This window comes from Sinocyclocheilus rhinocerous, unplaced genomic scaffold (genome assembly GCF_001515625.1).
Source record: "Sinocyclocheilus rhinocerous isolate Xijiao unplaced genomic scaffold, SAMN03320098_v1.1 scaffold1182, whole genome shotgun sequence".
In the NCBI taxonomy this organism is placed as follows: domain Eukaryota; kingdom Metazoa; phylum Chordata; class Actinopteri; order Cypriniformes; family Cyprinidae; genus Sinocyclocheilus; species Sinocyclocheilus rhinocerous.
The window spans coordinates 898899-925893 of NW_015624203.1; the positions used below are offsets into that span (position 1 = coordinate 898899).

At 38.3% G+C, this 26995-nt stretch overlaps 1 protein-coding gene across 8 annotated transcripts in view; it reads right to left on the reverse strand.

Annotated features, from left to right (window-relative positions):
- Positions 1-26995, reverse strand: part of dnajc6 (DnaJ (Hsp40) homolog, subfamily C, member 6) — a 37471-nt gene that overhangs the window by 424 nt on the left and 10052 nt on the right. For 3 of the 8 annotated variants that reach the window (XM_016550971.1, XM_016550977.1, XM_016550923.1), the window contains 17 exons: positions 20282-20432; positions 15716-15765; positions 15155-15303; positions 13778-13900; positions 12904-13037; positions 10332-10526; positions 9438-9546; positions 9198-9277; positions 8185-8378; positions 7250-7276; positions 6596-6988; positions 5716-5865; positions 4428-4523; positions 3529-3678; positions 2980-3312; positions 1972-2120; positions 1570-1746 (listed from right to left, as the gene is read on the reverse strand). In XM_016550971.1, coding sequence (XP_016406457.1) covers positions 1570-1746; positions 1972-2120; positions 2980-3312; positions 3529-3678; positions 4428-4523; positions 5716-5865; positions 6596-6988; positions 7250-7276; positions 8185-8378; positions 9198-9277; positions 9438-9546; positions 10332-10526; positions 12904-13037; positions 13778-13900; positions 15155-15303; positions 15716-15765; positions 20282-20432 — 2660 coding nt within the window. The remainder of the gene's footprint in view (positions 1-1569; positions 1747-1971; positions 2121-2979; positions 3313-3528; positions 3679-4427; positions 4524-5715; positions 5866-6595; positions 6989-7249; positions 7277-8184; positions 8379-9197; positions 9278-9437; positions 9547-10331; positions 10527-12903; positions 13038-13777; positions 13901-15154; positions 15304-15715; positions 15766-20281; positions 20433-26995) is intronic. The other 5 variants (XM_016550932.1, XM_016550945.1, XM_016550938.1 and 2 more) reach the window with 5 other exon arrangements.

Here is a 26995-nt window from a genome sequence, read left to right on the forward strand (position 1 = left end):
TAAATGTTACAAAAGATTTCCATTTCAAACAAATGCTATTCTTTTTAACTTTATATTCATCAAAGAATCCTGAAAAAAGTATCATGGTTTCCATAACTATATTTAGCAGCACAACTGTTTTCAACATTGATGCTAATAATAAATCCATCGCCGGAATACTGTGCTTTGCCCCTATTATGGATTTTTGAAAATTACGTTTCATGCAGTGTGTAATACAGCTCTAAGTAAATGAAAACATCCTGCAAAGTTTTAAATCTAAAAGTGCGCCGTGTATAAAGTTATTGTCTTTCAAAAGAAAGAGTCGACTCCGAGTCATGAAAACGAGTTGTTTTTAAAAAGAATCTTAAGCTGTTTCAAGTTGACGTCAACATGAAACATTAGCATATTTATGCCCGCCCACTTGTTGCACACGCAGACCAGGGAAAACTTGAACCTCCCTTCCCTCAAACACCGTAGCGGATTCCTGTGCAGAAGTGTGCTCTGCACTGTGAAGATAAATCCGTTAGGGTACAATTAGGGTAATGTTATGTCGAAAAACTCCCAACTCATTTTCTCCTCCAACTTCAAAATCATCCTACATTGCTGCAGAAGCACCGACCCAGTGTTTACAAAGTGAACGTGCAAGGAGGGTCAAACACCCTTTACAAAAAAATAATAATAATAAATAAATAAAATAAAGGTAAAACAACGATGTAGGACGATTTTGAAGTTGGAGGAGAAAAGTGTTGGGAGTTTTTAGACACCCTGTCTTGAACTGTTGTACACAGTCAGAGTACGCATGCGTCTCGCAGAGCTAGACAAGACAAGCATTTGTGGTTAAAAAGTGTATAAATTAGGGCTGCGATTTTCATGCGAATCTCATCAGTAAAGCCGTTTCTGGTGATTAGTAGTAAATCTCCAGCATGTGCGTTCAGATGGAGCGGCATTTACTACACAGAGCCGTAGATCACTGACAAGCTACACAAAATCGCGTTCAAAATCGCAGGCGATTCATTGCTGATTTTGAATGTGATTTTGTGTAGCTTGTCAGTCAGTTATTTTTTGCACAGCCCTAGTATATATATTATTTTTTTTAAGAAAATGACTGATCGTTTTGCTAGATAAGACCCTTATTCCTCGGCTGGGATCATGTAGAGCCCTTTGAAGCTGCACTGAAACGGCATTTTTAACCTTCAATCCGTTGAGCACCACTGAAGTCCACTATATGGAGAAAAATACTGGAATGTTTTCCTCAAAATCCTTAAATTCTTTGCGACTGAAGAAAGAGAGACATGAACCTTTCATAACCCATAATAGGGGCACTTTAATATATACTGTATATATATTATATATTATATTATATAATTATATATTATATAAACATTTATTTCAAATTGCAATAATATTTAACAAATATTACTGTTTTACTGTATTTTTGATCAAATAAATGCAGCCTTGGTGATCATAAGAGACTTTCAAGAACATTAAAAAAATCTTAGAGATCCCAAACTTTTGAACAGTAGTGTATTTTGCAGTTGTGCTTTTAAGACTTCATAATTTCTCTTGACACTGAACAAGTGCGTCTCTCACCTTGTCAGGGTGCACTACCAGCACAGCTTTGCGGTAGACCTTCTTCACTTGCTCTGGTGTGACAAGGTCAGCCATGCCTACAGGTTTCCAGCGTGTCTCCGCTTCCCAAAGCACCGTGTGCATGGTGGACAGCAACGCTCTGATGTTCCTCTCCTTCCCCTCAATCCAGTCCAGGATCTGCCACAAATAACGACATTGTAATAAAACATAATGATGCGATTCACACTTGAACAAAGTCTTTAAAAAGAGGAACATGAAAGGGACAATGTACAGTCAACTGGTCATTATCACAAAATAAACAGCATACATAAAACAAGCGACTGACCATCAGAATCAAATATTCCAGTCAGCCTTGTAATATAAATATCAGCTTGCACTTATGTGTGTGTTTTATTTTTTCACCTTGATTTTCTCTGGGTCCATTTCTTTTGCCATCTCCTCTTTTCTCATTTCTGCTATGGTTTTTGGCCCTTTCTTCTCCTTAGTGCCAGCAAAGCCCTGGCCTGAGAGTAGGTCATCAAAGTTAGCGTCCGAAACCTTTGGTCTGGTTCCTGGAAGAAAAAGGAAATAATTAATAAAGTCTGAGTTGCTATTTATAATATTCTTTGTTGTAGTAGTAATGAAAATCTAAAGAAAATATTGAGGCATACACAATATCGGTATCACTGATCAATATTAGAGATCTCAAGTATTAGCCTATAATAGATACATAATTGCATGTGCTTATTTCCTCTAATTGAATTCATTTCATTTTAATTACATTACATTTTAAATTAAATTAATTTAATTTATAATTTTTTTAAATCACCATTAAATCACTATTAAAATTTAATCATTAGCCAGTCTCAAAAACAAAATTGATCTTTCATTCGTTGTGATTTTTATTTATTTATCACTATTATCTTATAATTTAGCTAATAAAGATATATAGTTGTATGTTCTCATTTCTTCTTTTCTATATTTAGATTGCCTTTGCCATCATCTATAACTCACTTAAAGTTTTTTATTTAATTCATTTAATTTTAATACAATTTGATTTTCAATTAATATTATAATTTAGTCATTTAGCAGACTTTCAAATGTTACATTTAAAATGTTTAATATTTAATTTTAATTTGAAAAAAAAAAGTATGTATTATCAATATTAAATATCATCTTTAGCCAGCCTCAAAAACAATATTGATCTTTCATATTATATATTATATATGCATGTTGTGATGCCTAAATTCACTTGTAGCTTTTAAAACAACTTATTTTAGTTAGTTTTATATATATATATTGGCTTATAATAACAGAGCATCCCTCAAAACATCAGAATTTTACAATGAACACATACGCATAAGCACAACTACATAAGACTGGACCAGATTCTATGTCGAGTCACTAGACAATTTGTGTCCAGTTACTCACCCATATTAGGCTGTACTTTTGCCCCAGTGGCTCCTGGCGAAGCTCCACCCATGCTGGAGAAACTGACGTTGTAGTTGGGTCTGTTCTGTGGTGAAGAGTGAGGCATAGAGGGTCCTGGTGCTTTAGGTGGGGTCTGGTGCTGTGCACCCTGGGTCTGCGTCTGCCACTGAGCCCCACCTCCAGGCTGCCATGAGGGGAAGCCTGTGCTGGGATGCCAGCCCCCAGAAGCAGTGTGCTGGGGAGAGGGGGCAGGACGCTGGGGGGAGCCCATGGGCGGAAATGCTCCTCCGGCACCAGTAGGTGTGGTTGGCTTGCTAGAGAATCCTGAACCACCTTGGAATGAACACACATATGTTAAACGGTGAATTCATGATGAATGCAGTAAAAGAAGTGTTCACCCAAAAATGAATGGAAAAAAATACTATGGAAGTCAATGGCTGCCATCAATTATTTTGTTACCAACATTCTTCAAATTATCTTCTTTTGTGTTCAACAGAAGAAAGAAATTCATGAGGCTCAAAAAGGTTTTTTTTTTTTTTTTCCATTTACCTCCTCCCAGACCAGCTCCTAGGTTACCCAGATCAGCAAAAGGGTCCAAAGTGTTGGGTTTGGCCTGGTGGGTGGGAGTACCATGAACTGAGCTGGTTGGGCTAGTGCTGGCAGACTTACTTCCCATCCCAAAACCTCCACCTGGTATGGCTAATCAAGATTTATAATTTAGTACCCTGAAGAGAGATCATTTAAAATTAAATCAAGATATTTTAAATTTAAGTTATCTGGTTTTCCGCACATTGTGAATTCTGCTTCCGTCAACATTTTAAACTTGTCAGCTAGTTAAAGTGAACTGGTTAACATAAATGAGGTTTTGTCAAAGTAGCAAGAATGACTTGTGATAATGTCTTAATAGCATCAGCAAGAATGGGTTAAAAATGACAAACAAATCAGTAATGTCCTTTTCTAGAAAAAGTGTTTATGAATTTATTGATGTCTTAAAGTTTCCTGTTTAACTATTATCCTGCATTTAGATTTATTTATAATTTCTAAATATAATTTTCTTTTCTTTTCTTTATTTTATTATAAATATAATTTTGTGTGTGTGTGTGTGTGTGTGTGTGTGTGTGTGTGAAAAATTTATAATTTATAATTCATTTGTTGGGGCCAGTGAAAATATTGAATATCGAAATATTGTGCATGTACACATCTGACTTTACTGTTGAGCCCTGTAAAAAGCTATTAAGAATAATTATAAGAAGTATCCAGCTCTTTTGATTTAAAAACCATTAAGTCAGCCATGTAATGTTTCACAAGACATTAACTTTTATGAGCTATATGAGCTCAACACACCAGTCCAGATGGCAGGTCAGTAGTGAGTCATTTTGTTTTTAGGTGTAATTTCAGAACAGGCCACCAGGAGTCCCTATGACACATCTTGTGTTTCGAACACTTACCTGCAGGTGCTGGTTTGTTCCATTCCCAGGCTCCTGTAGAGCCCTGTAGCTGGATGTTGACAGTGGGAGTAGTGGGCGGCACAGGTGAACTGCGACCTATGAAGGGAACATACTTGTCTTGATGGCTCTCCATTTATTCAGTTTAAGACAAAATACTGAAAATCAGACAGGTAATAAATGTGAATGGCGTCCTGCCATAATAACCACAGAAAAATTACAACATAGACTAAGAAATGACTGAAAATTTTTACAAAATAATTAAATAAAAATAATAATATACACTATCGCTGATTGGTTGGTGATGGCACCACAATAACTTTCACTAGTGACTGTAACATGATGTGAAATGCAGTCTGTCACATCTAATATAAATAATGCATACTCTAATTGAAATGAAAATGTGTTAATTATAATGCTGTAGCTAAAACTAGACAAACTTCACTTTCTCCTTTTGTGTTTTCAAGCTAAAAGCTTAGCTTACTAGCTTAGCATAGGGCTAACTGGTTAATAAAGCTCTTTTGTTTTTTTAGTTAAAACGATATTATGACAATGTGCTACATTTTTTAAACAGGCAATGAGGAAAAGGGGTGGGATTTCTCTCCTATTTCTCTCAATCTCTCAAGCCTTGGAGTAACAGAATGTAGCAATCTGCAGTATTTGGCATCATGCAGTGCTACTTTCCAGCTCTGTCGCATGCTTGAAAAATAAAAAAAATACTACAGTTCCAAACAAATATCAGCTCTTTAATGTTACAGTAGTGCTGTTTCAAAGCATTCAGATTTAAAACCACTTGATTTTTAGGGAAAAAGGATGTCTCAAAGTCAAAGCATATGGTACTGGTGGGACTTTAAAATTCACATGCTGTCTCCATAGACATGCAAACTACCACTGCACCCAACAACAGACTGTATACAATTTATGTTTGGAAACAGTGCACAATTTTGTTGCTTTATTCCATATTGATGTTAATCTGCTTTGCATATTCCCAGATACATAATACAGGGTTTCAGTTGTCCTTCACAGAGCACATGCAGCTATCGACCACACACGTTGTGCTTTAAATAAATAATCAAACTCAAGGTCCAATAATAATTCCACTTTCTCCAAAACATCAAACATCAGCACTTTAAATACGACGATTACTACAGAGCTGTTTTATAGAGATAAATTTGCAAGGCTATTTTGCTAATCATATTCTGGAGGATTTAACACAAAAGAGCTTTGCTGGTTGTTATGGTGATGTTGCCCACACACTGACAGTACTGAGAGGCAAAGGCACATGCCTTACCCATGCCCATGTTCTGCACTGTAGGAGACGGAGATCGTGCAGCATGCAGGAAGGGGTCTGGCTGCCCCATATTACCTGGACCCAGGAAAGCCCCCATGAAGTCCTGCGGCTTAGGGGCGGGAGCGGGCCCAGACCCAAATGGGTCAAAAGCTGATGAATTAAAAAAAGGACTTTTGCTGAAATGCACTTCTAAGACTCATCTGATTGGTTAAAACAAGTTCAAAGCTGTTGGAAAATGGCTAATAAAATGGTATATTATTGGTATATGCTTATGGTAGTTGTAAACAACCTAGAGTTAGACTAAAATTATTGCAAAAAAAAATTCTAATGCACTCTCTGATGTACAGCATGTTTTTAAATATATATTTTTTATAATATTACTAACATTACTAACATTAAATTGTTCACTTTTGATCAATTTAATGCAACCTTTTTTAATTTCTATAAAAAAAAATTGTATTGAATCCAAATTTTTGAATGGTAGTGTAAATATAATTGATGGCAAAACTGCTTAGTTTGATTAGTTATTGTCATTCATTATTATTAACAACAACAACAACATAATAATAATAATAGTACTAAAGTAATAATATTCATAAATAATCATATTAATAAGCAACTTTTAGTTGAATTTGGATGTTTTTATTATATTGCTGTAACAGCCATTTTATAAAAGCAATATACCACAGCAGTTTTAAATAAATTTGTGTCTCCACTTTGTGTCTTGATGTTGAATGAATCCCACTCAAATGAATAATTCAGTAATTCAAATTTCTCACTATACCAAGATGCTGCTCCACTGACTCCTGACAAACATCTCAGCTCAATCAGTTCAACTGTCTGTCTTTGATTAAAAAAAAAAAACATAAAACATACTTACTGTCTCCAGATCGAGGTGATGGACAGGGTGAGGAGGAGGCTGCGGATCTCCGCGGGGTGGACTGAGCGGAAGTGGGGCCGCTGGCTGGCTGTGGTGTGGGAGGAGCTCCAAACAGGTCCCCCAGCAGGTCTGTGGTGGTGCTGGTGGTCGGAGGTTGTGGGGAGGATGGAGGAAGCGTAGCTGCATCACCATCCAGTCCCAGCAGATCTACTTCCTCAGCTGCTGGAGGAGGGGCCACTGCAGGCTGGGGCTCTGGTTTCTTAGCTGCTTTTGATTTCTCATTGCTCGTGTTACTCTGCTGACTAGAAAGGGAGAGCATTTCATCATCTGACGGTTCGCTCTCCTCATTTGGGCCCACTCTGCCTCCGCAACTCCCTTGGCCCTGTGCAGGATCTAAAGGACAGACCGGCGAAATGGTTAGATCTAAAAAAAAACAACATCAAATTAGTCCATACAATTTGTGTGTTATTTTCCTAGTTTCTGAAGACAATCGACAGCTCTATGTGAGAAACATAATAACATTGTACCTCTCAAATTCATTGCCACTAGTTTTAACTACTCATCAAATAATTTGCTAAATTCAATACTCAACTACAAATCTATTAATCAACTATTTTCTGTTGACTCTCACAAGCCTCCTACACTACATCTTACCTTCCAAGTCCAAGCCCTCCATTTCATCTTTTCAGCAGAGAATAAAGTACATTAAACAGATGGTGTTTAGTTTAATGGGGCACAGACACTTAACACAATGCCAGCGAGTGACTGATGAGTTGACTTGTTTAAAGGGTCACTGAGGGACAAACTACTGAGCTCTTAATGGTGACTAAACTCCACAAGGCCATTTTGTCACCCTTTGCCGATTTTGCATTTTAAAGAAATTAATACTTTTATCCAAATGATGAAATAACTGCTGTTCTGAATCCTGCAAATAATTTATCATAGTTCACAAAAATATTACACAGCATATCTGTTTTCAATGTTGCCAATATTAGGAAATATTTCTTGAGGACTTGAGCATATTAGAATGATTTCTGAAGGATCATGTGACACTGAAGACTGGAGTAATGGCCATTACAAGAATACATTTTACATTTTAAAATAACTATATGTTATATATTTTATATTTTAAATTGTAATAATAGTTCAAATTATTACTATTTTTACTGTATTTATGATCAAATAAATGCAGTCATGGTGAGCTTAAGAAACTTCAGACTATTTATGATATTCAAAATACACCTTGATATTTATGTATTTGCTGAAATAGGTCAAAAAGGGTGATTTTTTTGTTTTCAATTAAACACTACATGTTTTACAATTCTCTTACTTCTGAGTCAATGGATACAAAAGTCTCACAACATGGCAGTCAGAAAACTAAATGGCAAAAAAATTATATTAAAATCATCCACAATGCTGCTTCAACTTTATATTCAGCAAAAATATTGAATATAATATCGCCCAGTCTTACTTCTAATGCTCCTATCTGAAGGATTTTTTAAAAAGAAAGAACCAAAACCATTTGGTTGGCTTTTTTGTGTTGTATAGAGCATTATACAGCATAGTAATATACAGGATTTATGTTTTACCTGCAATAGCAAGTGCATCCTGGTGTTCCTGATGACAGGAGAAAAGCACATTGGGGCTCAGGTCTTTGGTGGGGAGCTGCTCCCACGGTGGGGTGAGATCTTTCTGTTTCTCTGTACTTTCAACCTCAATGTCTAACAACACATTAAACAGCTGAGGGTATTTTTCTGGAGAATCACATGCATCCAACTCCGTCCTGGATAAACACACACACAGACTTAAGTGCAGAGCTACAAATAGTCAAACAACATGTACATAAATTTTTTTTTCAACATCAAAGATTTTGAGTTTAAATTTCTATGAATGTATAAGGGAAATGTTATATGATGGGGTGCTATACTGGTCACACCATATATTTAAAGTTGCAATGAAATGGAAGAAGTGATCAATCTTTTCTTCCATATTATGATGTCCAAGTGTAACAAAAAATGTAGGTCAGGGTCTTGGTTCCATGCATCGGTTGTTGATTAGATTTTAGTCGATTGTGAAGGGGTGGTGTTTAAGCATACTTAGTCTAGCATACTTCACTAAAGAGAAGTCTGACTTTTTCACTGGAAGATTGAGTTATGACATTTTAATTAATAATTATTAATTTAAAAAAGTCCATTAAAAATATAAAAGGTAGACGGACTTAATAATTTTGAATCACATTTTAGCAGTGTATTTAATAGTTCTGTGGTGTGACAAATCTATAATAAAAGCACAAATATTCCATGTTGTATAAATTAATAATGTCATAAGATTGCATGCAAATAATAATAATAATAATTAGAAAAATGTTTGAAGAAGTTTTACACACCAATCAGATTGCTAACCACATGATAAAGCAGCGAGCCATCTCTTTCATTGAAATCAGAGTTATTGTCCTAACAAGCCGTGATCGTGACAAGCAAAGAATGACTAGACATTTTGTCTATCATTATGTGGAGCAGGATTTTGCATCAATTTGAAAGCTAGATTAACTGCTTCAGACTGCAATGCGGTGATAATGAAAGAAGTGAAAAGAAACACTTACTTCAGAAACTTTAAGACAGTGGTGCCAGGGGCGATGAAACCAGTATGGAACTGAATCTGGAATATCTGGGTGTTTGTTACCTGCGAACACACATGAATTTATACACTGCCAAGATGTTGCAACCTTTCAGTCACTAACAACTAGCAAGAACAAAAAGCCTACAAGTTCTGACTTGACAGTTTTCTTCTCTGCTGCAGCTTTAAATTAAAAAGGGGTAACATTTAGTTATTAGTCTCATACCTTGGTCTGAAGTGCATGGGAACGCATGTGATAGACTGAAATCACCACGTCTCCTTGGGCACTCACTCCCACAGGAAAGACCACTTTGCCCTCTTGAACTCTGTGTTCCCTGAGAGCAACAAACATGAAGAGACACTTCACTATTACACAAAAAAACATTTTTAAGTGCTGCATAAAATATCTTGTTTGCAATTCATAAATGCCTTATAAAATACAATAAAATATATAATGGAAGTAAAACATTTCATGGAAGTATAATTAAAATGGAATTACATATATTCATCTATCTGCCATTAGTGTATTTTGTAATAATACATTTCATTTTTCAGTATGAATTATTCATAAATTTATTCAGCATACAAACAGCATATGGGGGTTTTCAACGAACATGAGATGATATTAATAATTAATCTTTGAAATACCTTATATTTATTAAATTAATTTTATGGAAGAACACATTTTTAAAATGGATCCAGATGACATGACGACATGCTTATTTAATGTTATTACGTTTAGTTTGCTTTGTAATGTGATCTGTTGGGTGACTATGTTGAATATCTTTGAAATTCAATTTAGTGAATTCATCCTGTTATTCTAATTCAACCAGTTCCACTCCATTTCAACTTCCTTTGAGATACGGCCAATTCGATTTAAATTCACACTCATTAATGGGATTTTGGAATGATTCAATTCTTGATTTTGCTAAACCCTGGTTGTATGACTTATCCCAAACCACATCTGAAATTAACAATTTTGTGTTAACTGACAATAAGACTACAAAGAGCCATATTTGATAGGATGCTATATGACCATTCATTACATATAATTTCAGTTTCGCAGATAATATGATTTAAAGGAACCGTTAGTAGACTGTCTGTATATAGATATGCTTACCTCATTCTCTCGTACTCCTGAGCTGTAGAAAATATCTTGGTCTCGCCAATAAGTACGTCACAAAATGGCCGACAGCCACTGCGCTGTTTGTTGAAGCAAGGAACAGGACTCATTGTGACGGATTTAATGACTAGCGGTTTGGAGTGTGGTATGGTTGGCTTCTCTGAGACTAAACTGCATACATAACCTATGTACCTAAATAAATAAACACACATAAACAAGACTGTCAGTGGTTTTGGAAAAATACCTTGTGTAGGACATACTGTTACGTGACAGAGAGTTTTCCTTTTACCTAGTTTTCCTGAAGTTGTCTTATGTCATTCTGTTCACCTGTGTTCCATTAATTTAGTCATTAGTCCTTCGCTTGCTTTGGTATTTATACTCCGTGCTTTGTTCAGTTCCTTGGCCAGTTATTTGTATTGTCATGCTTACATTTGTGTTTGTGCTACACCTGCCTTGTTTGCTCCTTGGATTCATAATTAAAAGACTTTTGTGGAATTCTCTCCTTCGTTCGTTTTGTTTTATTTTTCATTTTCTTCCTCTACCTGGATGGATCTACCAGCCATTCAGCTCCTTTGCCTGGAGCAAGAGGATCGCTCCCTCAAAGACCACACAAGGGATTTTTTAGATCTAGCTTACCATATGCACTACCCAGACAGCTGCTTATGTACTTTTTACTACATCGGATTAAACACCCTGATGAAGGCAAAGCTGTCTGGGGATGGAAAGCTTCGCCACATTTGTGGAGTGGGTGCTAGTGAGTTGTGGATCACAGTTCACCATCGGCACCGCGGAGGAGGATTTCACCAGCCCCACTCCTGATCCAGAGCACAGCCAGCCAGCCATCACCATCATCCTGTTGCATGGAGCATTCGTCAGAGCCCACCACAGACGGAGAGCCCGAGCCCGCCACGATCGGTCGGATTAAACACCCTGATGAAGGCAAAGCTGTCTGGGGATGGAAAGCTTCGCCACATTTTTGGAGTGGGTGCTAGTGAGTTGTGGATCACAGTTCACCATCGGCACCGCGGAGGAGGATTTCACCAGCCCCACTCCTGATCCAGAGCACAGCCAGCCAGCCATCACCATCATCCTGTTGCATGGAGCATTCGTCAGAGCCCACCACAGACGGAGAGCCCGAGCCCGCCACGATCGACGAGCTATCGCAAAAAAGAGCGACAGAGCAGATCATTGCCCCAGAGTCAAAGCCTCAAGACACGTCTGACCAGGTGCATGAGCTGGCAACACCATATATTGCCATGGGTGTACTAGTGAGATCGACAGCTTGGAGGGAAGCCACGCCCACCGCTGAGGGTGAGCTGCAACCGGCCTCTGGAGGAACTAAAAGATATTTTTAATGTGGATTTAATAAACTGGTTTGGGTAAGGTAATACCCATAAGGATCCCCCATCTCCGCCTCCGGTCTCCGAGTCCTGGACTCCACCTCGGACCTTCGACTCATTGGCTCTGCCTTGGCTCCTGGCTCACTTGTCTCAAAAGTGGCCCATCATCCCACTGGCTCCACCGGGCTCCCTCATCCCTCCGGCTCCACTTTGGTCAGTCGTCGTCCCTCCTCCACTACGGGATTCCACTCCTCTGGCTTTGCATCATCCCTCCTTCCCTCTGGCTCCAACTTGGTCCTCTGTCGCTCTGGTTCCACCGCAGTCTTCCGGATCCCCACCTCCGCCACCGCCTCCGCCTCCGCCACCCGAGCCATCAGCTCCACCTTGGCTCTCCTGAACCTCGGTGTCACCCTGCTCTCCGTCTCCATCCTGTGGTCCTCTTCCACCGTCTCCGTCTCCGTCAGTTGGCCCCCTGGTGTCGTCAGCCCTACCTCCACCATGGCTCCTCCCTCTGCCGACTCCACCGTGGGCCGCCGTCCTAGCTGGCCTCTTGCTACACATCTGGCTCCTCCTGTTCCTGGCCTCCCCCGGCTCCTCCCACCATCCACTCCCCCATGGACTTATTATTTGGACTTGTTTTGTTTCTGCCCCTCTCCTGCTCCATGTACCCCTTCAGAACCCCCCACCCTCTTCTCCCATCAGATTATGCTTTATTAACACATACACCTACCCCAATCCTAAACCTACCCTTACAGTAATGCAAATACAGTAATTATGTGTTGTTCAGCGTGAGAAAATTTATGCAATATTGATGTGCACATGCGCAGTAAGCCCTGGTAGGACAATCTGACGGGTAGGATGAAATGTCAGGACACCGGTTATTTGTATTGTTATGCTTACATTTGTGTTTGTGCTACGCCTGCCTTGTTTGCTCCTTGGATTTATAATTAAAATAATTTTCTGGAATTCTCTCCTTTGTTGTGTGCTCTTTACAGCACCAGCACGTGACACATACATTTTGATGAATAACAAAGTTTCATTCTTTGTTTACAACTGACAGGAAAATAAATGGACATTTCAAGACAAAGGTACCGTATGCCAAACTTGCAAAGTGATAAATTGTATTAGTTCATAATTTACTGTACTATTATTGTTGAGTATTTATACCATTCCGTAATTTTTTTCATAGCTACGTTTTCAGAGCTGCAATCTAATGGGTTGTACTGTACCTTCTATGGGAGGGCCACAGGCCAGATCCAGACCTCTTGGCGCTGAGAAGCTGCATGGCTGGCACCGGGTTGGCGAAAAGGTGGCAGAAACAGAACATGGCACAGACCAGCACGCCTGAAAGAGCTCTGCCATCCTGAAAGATCAAACAAGTGTTAGGACAGGTTTGGATAATACAGATTTATTATATTATATTATATTATATTATATCTCAACTCTGGCCCTCAAGAGCCATTATATTATATTATATTATTAATGTTAGATTTTATGCTGTCAGCATCTTTTGTGACAGGAAAAGAAATCAAATAAAAATGTGACTAGCATTGGTTATGTGTGTGTGTGTTTGTATGTATGTGTGTGTGTGCATCTCTCTCTTTAAATTTAAGTTTAAATTTTCACTTTAAAGTATTTTATTGGCATGATTGTATTTCCATGATACAATATTGCCTAAGCATTATACACAAAACAAGTAATGACATGAAAAATAAATATAAAGTGTAACAATAAAAACAACAATAAATTATGTGAGTGTGAGTGTGAGTGTGTGTATATATATATATATATATATATAAAAGGCCAATAAAAGACTAATTTGACATACTGTCCTAGTGTTTAATTAAAGGTAGCTGTTAATGATGAATAGTGTGTAACAAAACTGCCTAGAATAATTTTTTGTGTGTGAGCTTATTTCTATCTCAGAAATGTATATTTTTGCAAGGGTTTAAGTCATATTTAGCCTAGAAAAAGGGCCTTTTTGGTCAATGTGAAAAAAACCTGACTCAAATGTAGACAATGAATCTGGTTTAACAGTCATGGTTGTTTAATGCCGAGTAACCACAACAGACAACAGACATGAACATCAGGAGATCTTCTTACCGAACAGGTGATCACACACACATTCTTGGGGTTTTGCTTGAGCCAGTTGTACATATTCTTACACACGGCAAATAGATTGTGAAGACTCGGGGCCTGCCTGGAAGGCCAATTGCATTCAGAAACCTACAGAGAAATGAGACAAAGAATTACTGTCACTGATAGGAAGACGTGTGAAAGAAATAGGAAATAGTTCAAACGTAATATGAGAGATATACGAAAAGAATAAAGAGTTGGATATTCATGGATAAAATACATCCAAAAGAATATTTATGTACATTATGAAACAGCAGCATGTCAAAACAACAACAACAACAACAACAAAACAAGATCCTACAACAGCAAGGGATTTGAGTAAGAATGAAACTTCAAAAGTCATTATATATGAAATAAGAATATAATCATGTGATCCCAAAATGAACTAAGATATCCTTTAATAACTACAGCAGCAAATAAGCCATGAAATAGCTGGAAATAGTTAAGTCATGCAGTTAATCTTGGGAGTTATTTAATTACATGGGAAAAGCACTGTTTAATATTTAATGAAATAACGCAAGGGGAGTCATCTTAGCCACTAGTATCATTCTGGACAAAAAATGAACATCATAGAACAAGAATTCCATATGACACCAGTGTTTCCCCAAACCTTTTTGTACACCAGAGCCCCGTCAATAAGGTTCAAGTACCCCTTCATTTACACAGAACCAGAAATGTGTTCCTTTTTTTTCCATGACATTTTTTAACGACAACAAAGATATCTCGGTCCATGATACTTCCACTAGGAATTCTAATGTAAATCGTGTTCTGAGCTTTAATAAAACAGTTTTTTTTTGTTCAAATAAAATAGAATCAATCTGTGATGGAATGGGATGAGGAAAAAACATTCATTCTTCATATATACATTAAATGTATTCATATCAAAGCTACATTCTCTGGAATGTCATAATAGCTTATATAATTTTGCTTTTCATGTTTAAATTTGTTAAATGTTTAAATGATATTTTGACTTTATGACTGGACATTGACAAAGATACTGATGATTAAGAAAACTTTTTTGCAATGTTCTCACATTTACAAGTGTCCTATTTTCCTAGTTTCTGCTAAATGTGGTGTAGTTTCACATATTTTTATGGTTGATATGCATATGGAAATTATATGCAGATTAGGCGCTGCATACTAAAAAGGTATTTACTTTTAGGGTGAAAGCCCCAAATGTTGTTTGTAGTTAAGCAAGCAATTATGGAGAAACTTTCTTTAACAAAATCCAAAAGACAAATGTATTTTTTCCAAATGGGACGTTTAACAAAGGTAAAGTGATTTTCAGTCTTTGAACGTGACTTGAAAGTATGTAAGTCAGGAAATGTAGCTGATTGCACTTACTCTGTTGGAGAACTTGGCCCCCCGATAGTTCCTCTGTGACAGGTTAAAAACAGTGTAGTGGTCGGCATGCCGTGAGTCCAGAAAAGAACGGATATCCTCTGTGTGGTTCCTGTAGCCCATCTCCACCACCTCAGCAGGATATGACATCACTGACAGAATGAAAGGACAATTAGGAGACAATTATAATATTTCTTTCCAGTAGGTCCAATGTGGCCAATACAAATACGTGACACTGCATTTAGTGTATATAGCCGAAACACAAACACGACAATATTAGTATCTGATATACTTAAAATGCATTTAAACTGGACCAACTTCCTTATAACATATAACCAAAGTATTGAGGGTGAGAAATAAGCAACTACATTAAATAAGTTAAAACTTGCTGACTGTTTTCAACTGTTCAAACAGAGAGAGTACACACACATACACACGTCTACTACACATACTGTATGTGATACACGTAAATCCATCCATTTGTAAATACCTTGGAGTAAATGCAAATACTGTGGTATACGAACATGGTTATCATTCACTACCACAGAATTATACATTACTCACCGATAATACGTGAGGTGATGTAGGCAATGTCCAACTCTCCTTTTGTATACCTAAATTACACATAAAGCACATTTAAACTCACAATCGACAGCATAATATATATTCATATCCATTTTGAAGGTATAACATTTCATTAAATTATTTTGATATTACTAAAAATATTACAACTCTTATTTATCAATATATTATGGTAAAATTACAACCCACATTATTTAAAAAGTTTAATTGTGGTAATGATAAATGATAAATTGTAACTATTATTCAAAAGTCAGTAGCATTTATTTTTATTCAGCGAATATTTCAAATCAATTCTGTTCTTTTGAACTTTCTATCCATCAAATAACTCTGAGAAAAATGCATCACGGTTTCCACAAAGACTATTAAGAAGCACAACCTTTTTCAACATTAATAATAATAAGAAATGTTTCCTGAGCATTTTAGAATGATTTATGAAAGATCATGTGACACTGGGGACTGGAGTAATGGCCGCTGAAAATTCAGCTTTACCATCACAGGAATAAATTACATTTTATAATGCCTGAACTCCCTGTAGGCTCTAGTAGACTTGTCACAGCCCAAAAATCCTCCTTTGAACTCTTAGCTCTGTCTGTCATGAACTCAAGGACTATAAATGCACTCCGTGTCTGTCTCTTTAACTCTGCTCTACCTGCTCCGCTGTGGTGGTCTGTTGTCTGGCTCTGGTGGTCTTCTGCTCCGCCGTCGTGGTCTGCTGTCTGGCTCTGGTGGTCTTCTGCTCCGTCTGATCCGGTCTGGTGGTCTTCTGCTCCGCCGGGGGGATCCAGGGCTCTACAGTGCGACCATTTCAGTCGCATTTGCGACTGAAAACTACTGCGTAAAAACTGAAATATCACATGGTCCTAAGTATTCAGACCCTTTGCTGTGACACTCATATATTTAACTCAGGTGCTGTCCATTTCTTCTGATCATCCTTGAGATGGTTCTACACCTTCATTTGAGTCCAGCTGTGTTTGATTATACTGATTGGACTTGATTAGGAAAGCCACACACCTGTCTATATAAGACCTTACAGCTCACAGTGCATGTCAGAGCAAATGAGAATCATGAGGTCAAAGGAATTGCCTGAAGAGCTCAGAGACAGAATTGTGGCAAGGCACAGATCTGGCCAAGGTTACAGAAAAATTTCTGCTGCACTTAAGGTTCCTAAGAGCACAGTGGCCTCCATAATCCTTAAATGGAAGACGTTTGGGATGACCAGAACCCTTCCTAGAGCTGGCCGTCTGGCCAAACTGAGCTATCGGGGGAGAAGAGCCTTGGTGAGAGAGGTAAAGAAGAACCCAAAGATCACTGTGGCTGAGCTCCAGAGATGCAGTCGGGAGATGGGAGAAAGTTGTAGAAAGTCAACCATCACTGCAGCCCTCCACCAGTCGGGGCTTTATGGCAGAGTGGCCCGACGGAAGCCTCTCCTCAGTTCAAGACACATGAAAGCCCGCATGGAGTTTGCTAAAAAAACACCTGAAGGACTCCAAGATGGTGAGAAATAAGATTCTCTGGTCTGATGAGACCAAGATAGAACTTTTTGGCCTTAATTCTAAGCGGTGTGTGTGGAGAAAACCAGGCACTGCTCATCACCTGTCCCAACAGTGAAGCATGGTGGTGGCAGCATCATGCTGTGGGGGTGTTTTTCAGCTGCAGGGACAGGACGACTGGTTGCGATCGAGGGAAAGATGAATGTGGCCAAGTACAGGGATATCCTGGACGAAAACCTTCTCCAGAGTGCTCAGGACCTCAGACTGGAACTAAGGTTTACCTTCCAACAAGACAATGACCCTAAGCACACAGCTAAAATAACGAAGGAGTGGCTTCACAACAACTCTGTGACTGTTCTTGAATGGCCCAGCCAGAGCCCTGACTTAAACCCAGTTGAGCATCTCTGGAGAGACCTAAAAATGGCTGTCCACCAACGTTTACCATCCAACCTGATAGAACTGGAGAGGATCTGCAAGGAGGAATGGCAGAGGATCCCCAAATCCATGTGTGAAAAACTTGTTGCATCTTTCCCAAAGACTCATGGCTGTATTAGATCAAAAGGGTGCTTCTACTAAATACTGAGCATTTTTCAGTTTTTCTTTTTTAATAAATCTGCAAAGATGTCAACAATTCTGTGTTTTTCTGTCAATATGGGGTGCTGTGTGTACATTAATGAGGAAAAAAAATTAACTTAAATGATTTTAGCAAATGGCTGCAATATAACAAAGAGTGAAAAATTTAAGGGGGTCTGAATACTTTCCGTACCCACTGTATATATAATGTAAAATAACATAGACAATAATAATTAATAATATAGAATAATATAAAGAATTAAACCAAATAACCTCTTTAAATGTTTTCATGATAAAAGCATAGGCCTATATAAAATTAAATTGAATTAAACTGAATCTAGTGTTAAAGGGTATTAGTGTTGAATGTTTTCCTTTTGTCTGAGTGCTAAAGGCACATGAATAGTTCAGGAGCTCTGGAAGCTCAGCTATCCCCTGTATCACCAGAGTATCCTCTGTATAACTGCACACCAGCTGGGTCACAAAACACACAACTGTGACAGAGAGTAAACCGGGGTTCTCTGCTGTACAGCTTTCTGAAGGTATTGTGCCATTAACATGAAGATATCAGTTGTGTCCCAAATGATGCACACCAACATTCCACACTTTATTTTTTTTCTGGCCCTGTTTACACTAGTGCGTTTTCGTTTTAAGACAGCATTAAAAAATTAAAACGATCCTCGTCTACATTAACGTTCTTTGTCCACACTACACAATCGAAAACACATGTCACATGACCATGCAGGTACAACAATGAGCATGGTGTTATTGTTTACACGGTCGTCAAGGATATGCAGAGCGAATGTGGGCAGCCACGCCATCGTTTTCAAAAGTCTCCGATTTGGTCCGTTTACACTGAAACGCAACCCCAGATTTTTCAAACTAAAACGGGGTCTGCAGCATTTTCGAAAGTCTCCATTTTCGAGGGTCGAAAATGCCAGGGTAGTGTAAACGACAGGCGTAACCGCAGCAAAAGTTATGCGTTTTAAAATGAAAACGCACTAGCATAAACGTAGCCTCAGTTAATTAAGTGCATCCTCCAGGCATTTGAAGTGCACTTTTTCTTTTTAAAAATTTTCAGTGTGAACACACCAATAACACTTTTTATATTTTACATCTTTCATTTTTGACGTGTCAGCCTTCCTGGTTCTTCTCATGTTTCATTGACCCTATGTTCAATACTTATGTCACACTCTCAGAAAAAAACTGTCAAAAATGTCACTGGGCGGTACCCATTTAAAAGTTATTAATATGTACACTTTAGGTACTAATATGTACTTTTAAAGTACCAATATTTACCTTTAAAGTAGTGGTCGACCGATATTGTTTTTTTGACAGCCGATGCCGATATCTTGGAAAGCAGGGTGGCCGATGGCCAATATAAAGGTGATATAACTGTATTTATTTTAATTGATATTTAAGAAATTTGAAATTGAATCATTTGAAAATGGATTAAAAAATAAATTTGTAAAAGTATTTTCCACAAATCAATAAATATTTAATAAAAATATAATTAACAAGGAAGTAAACTGTAACCAACAGAGCACTCAGTATTCTGGGAAGTTTGTGTGCATTGGGAATCATATTTTTTTCAAATAAAGCCAAGGTAACACTCATTTTACATACAGCACACAGTGAAAATGACATGAATATGACAGTGGGCAAATGCATAAAGCGCAGCATAATTTGAAATCACAAATTTAATGTTTAAAGCATTCAATTTGCACGGACCGAAAGTCACGCAGAGAACACGCGATCATGCAGGTCACATGCACACTTCCCAAGATCTCACAACTGGATTCGACTAAGTTTGCAAGTTTTGTGAAATTAACTTTTCATTAGCCATTCAAAGATTTGTTTAAATGATGTAAATGCGTATTTGCTGAATGCTGACAGCAAACGAGAAAGTATTATAATGTTTGCCTTTCTATTACTAATAATATAAAAGCAATCGTTATAATACTTTTGTATACTCAACTTGGCAACCTACAGCCCAGTGATGCTATTGATGTGTGCGCAGGTAGTACTGTGGAAAGGAAACAATGATCACTGGTAGAAATGGGAGGAGAAGACTCAGGTGGTGCTCCAGTGAAAAAAAAACTAAATATACATGTAAATTCCCCTCATGTCAATGATCTCACACACACACACACACCCCTAAAAAGAGTCATTACATTGAGGACTCCTGTTATATATTAATAGTAACAATCATTATACAAAACTAGGTCACCAGGAACTCTATTGAAAGACCTTGACTCTGTTTTCTCTGAAGTCTTACACATGAACACAAGTGCAAACATGCACAAAACAAACACACACATTCGTTTTTCTATCATGGTAGGGAATTTCCACAGACTTCTATAGTTTTTATGCTGAGCTACATGGTTTGGTATGTTTAACAAGCTGTTTTCTACATTGGGACAATGTAGGTGTCTCCGTGTGTGACATTTGATGTACACAAGACCATGAATACACAATGAGGACTTACGTGGCCACTTGGTTCATAACCTTGGTAGAGGTGTCTTTGATGGTGTCTTTCAGGTTGTCCTTGATGTTGCTGAAGAACTTTCCAGCACCTCCTTTAACCATATCCAGAAGTCCCCCTCCGTAGTTTCCGTCCATATCTGGAGATGGAGGGCCTTCAAATGATCAGAATTTCATATCTTACAACACACATGCAGACTGGACACCACAAAACACACATTTTACATGTCATGACTAGTGATAGACTGGAATATCCAAAAACCATTTAAATAAAAGATAATATTTATAAGAAATATAATTACTGTCACGGTCACTCGGGGAGGAAGGAACGAGGAGATGCAGGAGAATACTTCGAGTGGGTCTTTAATCCAACAAACAAAGGTTTACACACACAGGAACTCAGGGATGACTTTTAACAGCAGACGGGAAACAAGGGGCAGAACACACTATAAATACACAGACACACCTGGGAACAAATGAACTAATTAATCAAACACAGCTGGACACAAATGGGAGGCCATGGCGGATCAGGGGACTCAGGAGGCCATGGCGGATCAGGGGACTCAGGAGGCCATGGCGGATCAGGGGACTGAGAAGGCCATGGTGGATCAGGGGACTCAGGAGGCCATGGTGGATCAGGAGACTCAGGAGGCCATAGCGGATCAGGAGACTCAGGAGGCCACTCTGGAGGAGCGGGCACTTGAGGGCGCTCTGGAGGGGATTCAGGGACTGAAGCCCTCCTTGGGCTAAGCACGGGGACAGGAGCCCTCACTAGGGCTGGGTATCGAGTTTGATACCTTTTAGGCACCGACCGAATTGCCTTGATACCATCGAGTATCGAAAAACGTCTCGTCGTTCGGTACCAAATTTCGATACCTAAGGGGTTAATCTCATCAGCGTCAGTGAGCCAATAAGCCTGCTGCACTAGCCGGTGTGTTTGACTAGAATAGGTGCGGCGCAGATTGATCATCCGCGAGAGCGATTCGAAAGCGCACGGAGCAGTCTGCTCTCTTTAGCTCTCGTGGTACTGTAATACACCGATCGGTCTGCACAGTCGGTCCGCGTCAAGTCGAACACACCCAGAGAGTGGCGCACACGTGAGGCTGTAGTGTGAATGCGTCCCAGCCCCCTTAGATGTAAGGCTACATTTACACTGGTGCGTTTATGTTTTAAAATGAAAACGATATCGAACATTTTTGAACGATACCCAGCCCTAGCCCTCACTGGGCTAAACTCGGGGACAGGAGCCCTCACTGGGCTAAACCTGGGAACAGGAGCCCTCCGTGGGCTATACTCGGGAACTGGAGCCCTCCGTGGGCTATACTCGGGAACTGGAGCCCTCCGTGGGCTTAACTGGGGATCTGTAACCCTCCCTGGGCTTATCTGGGGATCTGGAGCCCTTCCTGGGGTAAACTATGAATCAGGAGCCCTCCCTGGGCTTAACTGGAGATCCAGAGCCCTTCCTGGGCTTAACTGAGCCGACACTGGAGCAAGCTCTGGGGCTGGAGCCGACACTGGAGCGAGCTCTGGGGCTGGAGCCGACACTGGAGCACTCCTAGGGACCAGAACCAACTGCCTTTTCCTCCTCAGATTCCCCTCTAGGCTCGGGTGAAAGGCGCGACCGGCGGGCTTGGGGCAATGACGGGTTTGACTTCATAGCGGCTGGTGACCTAGGAACCAGAACCAACCGCATTCTTCTCCACAGATTCCCCTCTAGGATCGGGGTGAAAGGTGCGGCTGGCAGGCTTGAGAGAGCTGCGGCCGGCGGGCTCGTCTTTGGAGCGGCGAAACGTGCGGCGGCTTCCATGCCGCGGGGGAAAAAACGGGAAAACTAAAACTATTAAAAAAGGCGGAAAACAAACACAGGGGAAAGGACGCCGCTTACTTTCAGTTTTGGTCTGCTGTTCTGTCACGGTCACTCAGGGAGGAAGGAACGAGGAGACGCAGGAGAATACTTCGAGTGGGTCTTTAATCCAACAAACAAAGGTTTACACACACACAGGAACTCAGGGATGACATTTAACAGCAGACGGGAAACAAGGGGCAGAACACACTATAAATACACAGACACCAATGGGACACACCTGGGAACAAATGAACTAATTAATCAAACTTAGCTGGACACAAATGATAACCAATGAGGACAGGACACAGGAAGAACCAAATAAGGGCAAACAGGAACTCAAAAGGAACATACACGTGACAATTACATTTTAAATAACCAATTTCTATTTTAATACAATTTGAAATGTAATATATTCTTGTGATGACAAAGCTGAATTTTCAGCATCCATTACTCCAGTCTTCAATGTCACATGATCCTTCAGAAATTATGCTGATTTGATGCTCATTAAACATTTCTTATTATCAATGTTAAAAACGGTTGCTGTTTAATATTTTTGTGGAAATGGTTATGTATAAACTCAGCTAACCACTAGTCAAGACCACACATTATACATGTGCATATGCTTATACAATGCATGCAGACTAAATAACATAACATGCATATATCAAACATGCAGAATTTTTAAGACAGATGTCTGATGCTGATCACAGAGGAAACTCAAGGTCAAATCTGGCATGTTTGTGAACATGTATCATTTTATATATTATATATCCGGCACACTAGACCACACCCGTATTCAAAAAATCTGACTCAGCCACCTCCCACTCAGCTGCAGATTTTATACACACACAACTGTATTGAAAACAAGTCTGCCAATTCTCTTCAATAAATAGGAAGGCTACAGTATTGGGCGGTCAAACACAAATCAGCATTCTGATACATACAGAACAGGGGCGTTTCCTCCGAGGAGGCAAGGGAGGCAGTGTCTCCTCAAAATATTGGATGAGAAAAAAATTAATAGTACAAAAATAAAACAACGCCAATATTACAAAATATAACATTAAAACTTGTATAAATCACTTGTTTTTCTAAAGAAACTTTGTCCAACAGCGACACCAGTAGGTAAAGTTACAACAGGAGTCTGCGTCTCTCTGACTGGTTATGTTCAGCTGTGATTGGTTCATAAGATAAAGAAAGTGATTTTCGATTCAAACCACTATAAAGATCTTACAGTACATGACAATGATTCGGATATGTCTATTAACACTTTGACACATGTTTACACTGGCTAAATCAGATATCATTGATTACAATGATGTGCTTTGAAAATTCTGCTGCTATTTTGGTTCTCAACATTGATGTCTATGGTAGCGATACATATAAAATAGATAGAAAAATAGGTCTTTACTGCTCTCCTATGCTGTATTTCAGTGTAAACAAACATGGCGGCAAAGGTAATTATCACATACCGATGATAAGAGGTAATAATCATTATCGATGATAAAAATGATCATTATAAAAGTTTATACAACAGTTCTTGTTCTCAAATCTATTTGGACGAATAGTATTCCAACAGAAATTACTTTTTAATGTTTGCATCCTTTGTCAGTGTGTGAAAGTATTTATTTATTATTTTTTATTATTTTTTTTAAAAAAGTAAGTAAACAACTCACACACTTAGATATAACCACTTTGTTACATCAAAATAAGACTTAAATGGCATGAAAACATGATCTGTGGGAGTGTTTAGTGAAATTTATAAATGATCCGAAAATTGTAAAAAATATTTAAAAGTTAACTATTAAAAATAATAGCTGAACATAAGTTCACAAATAAAATATCTTGTTTAAACTGTTACTGCCATGAGTTATTATTTTGGAATAAATGTAAAATGCTTAGAAACACTAACTTGACTAACACTAACAACTAACTTGGCTTTAATAAATAGAATATTGATTAAATTTTTTATGTAAAAAATATAAAATAGCTGGGGTTTTTTTCTTTTTCTGCTAGAGTAAATAATGTATATTTAACCAAGAAAATGTGACTGGGACATGAATTTACATTTGATTAAAAAAAAATTAAAAACTTTGAGGACTTTGCCTCCTCATTTAAGAACACTAGTTTTCACTCACTTTTAAACCCAAGCATCAGTGAAGTCGAATGTTCACTAGGTTTCAGGGTTTGTGCAACAATTACATATGGAGCACTGTAGAAATTATGTATTTATGTAGGCCAAATCCCAGAAATTAGTAAGTATTTTAGCACTTCAGGTTCCATCGTCCTAAAGTCAATGGTTTTTCTGATTGGGTTTTTGGTTAAATGCCTGAAATAAGGTCAGTGGTTAACACAAGCTCAACATATTTTTACATTTTAGATTTTTTGCATTTTAGTAAAACTTGAAAAAGGTGGCTGCTAACAAGTGGCTAAATGGGGCTACAGAGGTTGTCGTGGACATGAAATGTCATCACGCCAAACATCTAAACTCGTCTACTCACTAGTCTGCTTTTACAGCCTCTGTGTCTTTTAAATCACGCTCTTACAAACTAGTAATTCTAGTAAACTAGTAAAAAACTCAAATTTCAGGGAAAATGTTTTTAAATAAAGAGTTTTAATCTATAATTGTTTGTCCATTTTTAATTTGTCAATGAAAACAGTTCCAAACAAAGCCAAAACAGAATCAACCATTAAACAAATAGTTTGAACTAGTGAGTTGAGGAATGATTCAATGACTCACTATTAAAGACAGCCACATGTCGTCACCTACTGGTGTAACGATACAACCTGTGGAAAGAGTCCACTAATGAAATGAAAAGAAAGTGTTCTCGATTCAAACCACTAACAAGATCTTACAGTACACACCCCTCTACATTGCGAGTAAATCACTCGCATATGCGACTAAATCTTACTCTAGGCGACTAAATGATGTCTAATATTAGCCAATTGCTAATAAATTCTCAGATTTTACTCGCCAGTGTGTGAGTTGGAGGTTAAGTATAAGTGTAGCACAGATATATTTTCTCTCGCCCAGCACTCTCTGACTGAGCGCATCAGAGTTTCACTCTTCGGTCAAACGATCTGTGCTGTTTTTCAGTTCATTTTAATGGGTGTGCAACGCACCTGTATTTAACGTACCGTAAACTCTAGTGTGAAGGCGCACGACTCGCCGTCGCTTTGATTCACACACACGCAGAGAGAGAGAGAGAGAGAGAGAGAATTGACGCGGTACATGTAAACGATATTCTTTGTTGTATTTTCCTGTCAAAATAAAAAAAATTTACTAGCCAATGGCGATTCAATTGCCAAGGTGTCCGTAGAGGGCTGGTACATGACAATGATTCGGATATGTCTATTAACACTTTGACACATGTTTACACTGCCTAAATCAGATATCATTGATTACACTGATGTGCTTTGAAAATTCTGCTGCTGTTTGGTTCTCAACATTGATGTCTACGGTAGCGATAAATATAAAATAGATAGAAAAATAGGTCTTTACTGCTCTCCTATGCTGTATTTCAGTGTAAACAAACATGGCGGCAAAGGTAATTATCACATACCGATGATAAGAGGTAATAATCATTATCGATGATAAAAATTATCATTATAAAAGTTTATACAACAGTTCTTGTTCTCAAATCAGTTTGGACTAATAGTATTCCAACAGAAATGACTTTTTAATGTTTACATCCTTTGTCAGTGTGTGAAAGTATTTATTTATTTATTTTTTAACACACTCATTTTCTGTTATGACAGTAGGTGGAGACAAATGACAGTTTATGAATGAGTCATTCATTCAAAGGATTCATTCAAACACACTGATTTATTTAGGAATGAAACAAGTAAATGCCTATTTATGAGTGAGTCACTGTATCATTCATTCAACCAATTCATTAAAAAAAATTCAAATTAATAAATATTTAATATAAAACATTTTAAAATACAAATTTGATATATCAGTAATGCATCATCTTTTCCCCCAGTGACAGCTTGTCTAGCAGGGGCGTTGCTAGATCCTTTTTAATGGGGCACGAGCCCCAGTGAAATACTGCCGTGTGCCCTGATAAATCCTTACGTCACGTGTCAATAAAGATTACTGCATACCAACCTGAGAATCATTTTCTCAGATAACATTTCAGCAATCAAGTCATGTGTGTTTTTTATCAGCTGTTTAGAATCAAAACGTTCGAGCTAGATTTGCGAATGAATCACTCTTTTGATCTAATCGGTCAAACGGGTTTACAAAAAGGTCTGAAATTGTTCACGCTTCAGTTTGAGTCATTTAGAACAGTTCACTCACGCACTGAATCATTTGCAGCAGTTTCTCACACCAAAATAGTAAGGGGATATTTTATAAGACAGAAAAAAAAGAGCATTTTCTAAATACACTGAAGCGAAGCAAAGCAATTTGTCTAATAAATTACTGATTTTTAAAAACAATTTTATTGCGCTTTTTCTTATCTCTCAAAGAGCATACACAGGTTGTATGTACACATCCAAACTGAATTTAACTGTCAGCACATTTAACTGTCGGCAACATCTGTAAAAATAAAGTAATTTTCAGTAATTTCTCTGTTCATTTAGGATCACTTCCTTGCAGCTGAACACTTGTGCACTTACACTCAGATTAAATGTTTTTCATTCTAAAGAGCTGCAGCCATTAGAGAAGGCTGTTAGTGTTTAGTGTGCTCTCTTTAGATGTGCTGAGATGAAACATCCTGTGGGGGAAATAGTCTTCACAGGGATGAGAAACATATGATAAGAATACACACGTCTATATTTGCCTGTGTTTTTAAAATTTTGCCTCATGCGGTGCTATGGTGTTATAAGGCTACACATTAGTAAAAAATTCATGCTTGTAAGAGCCTCCAA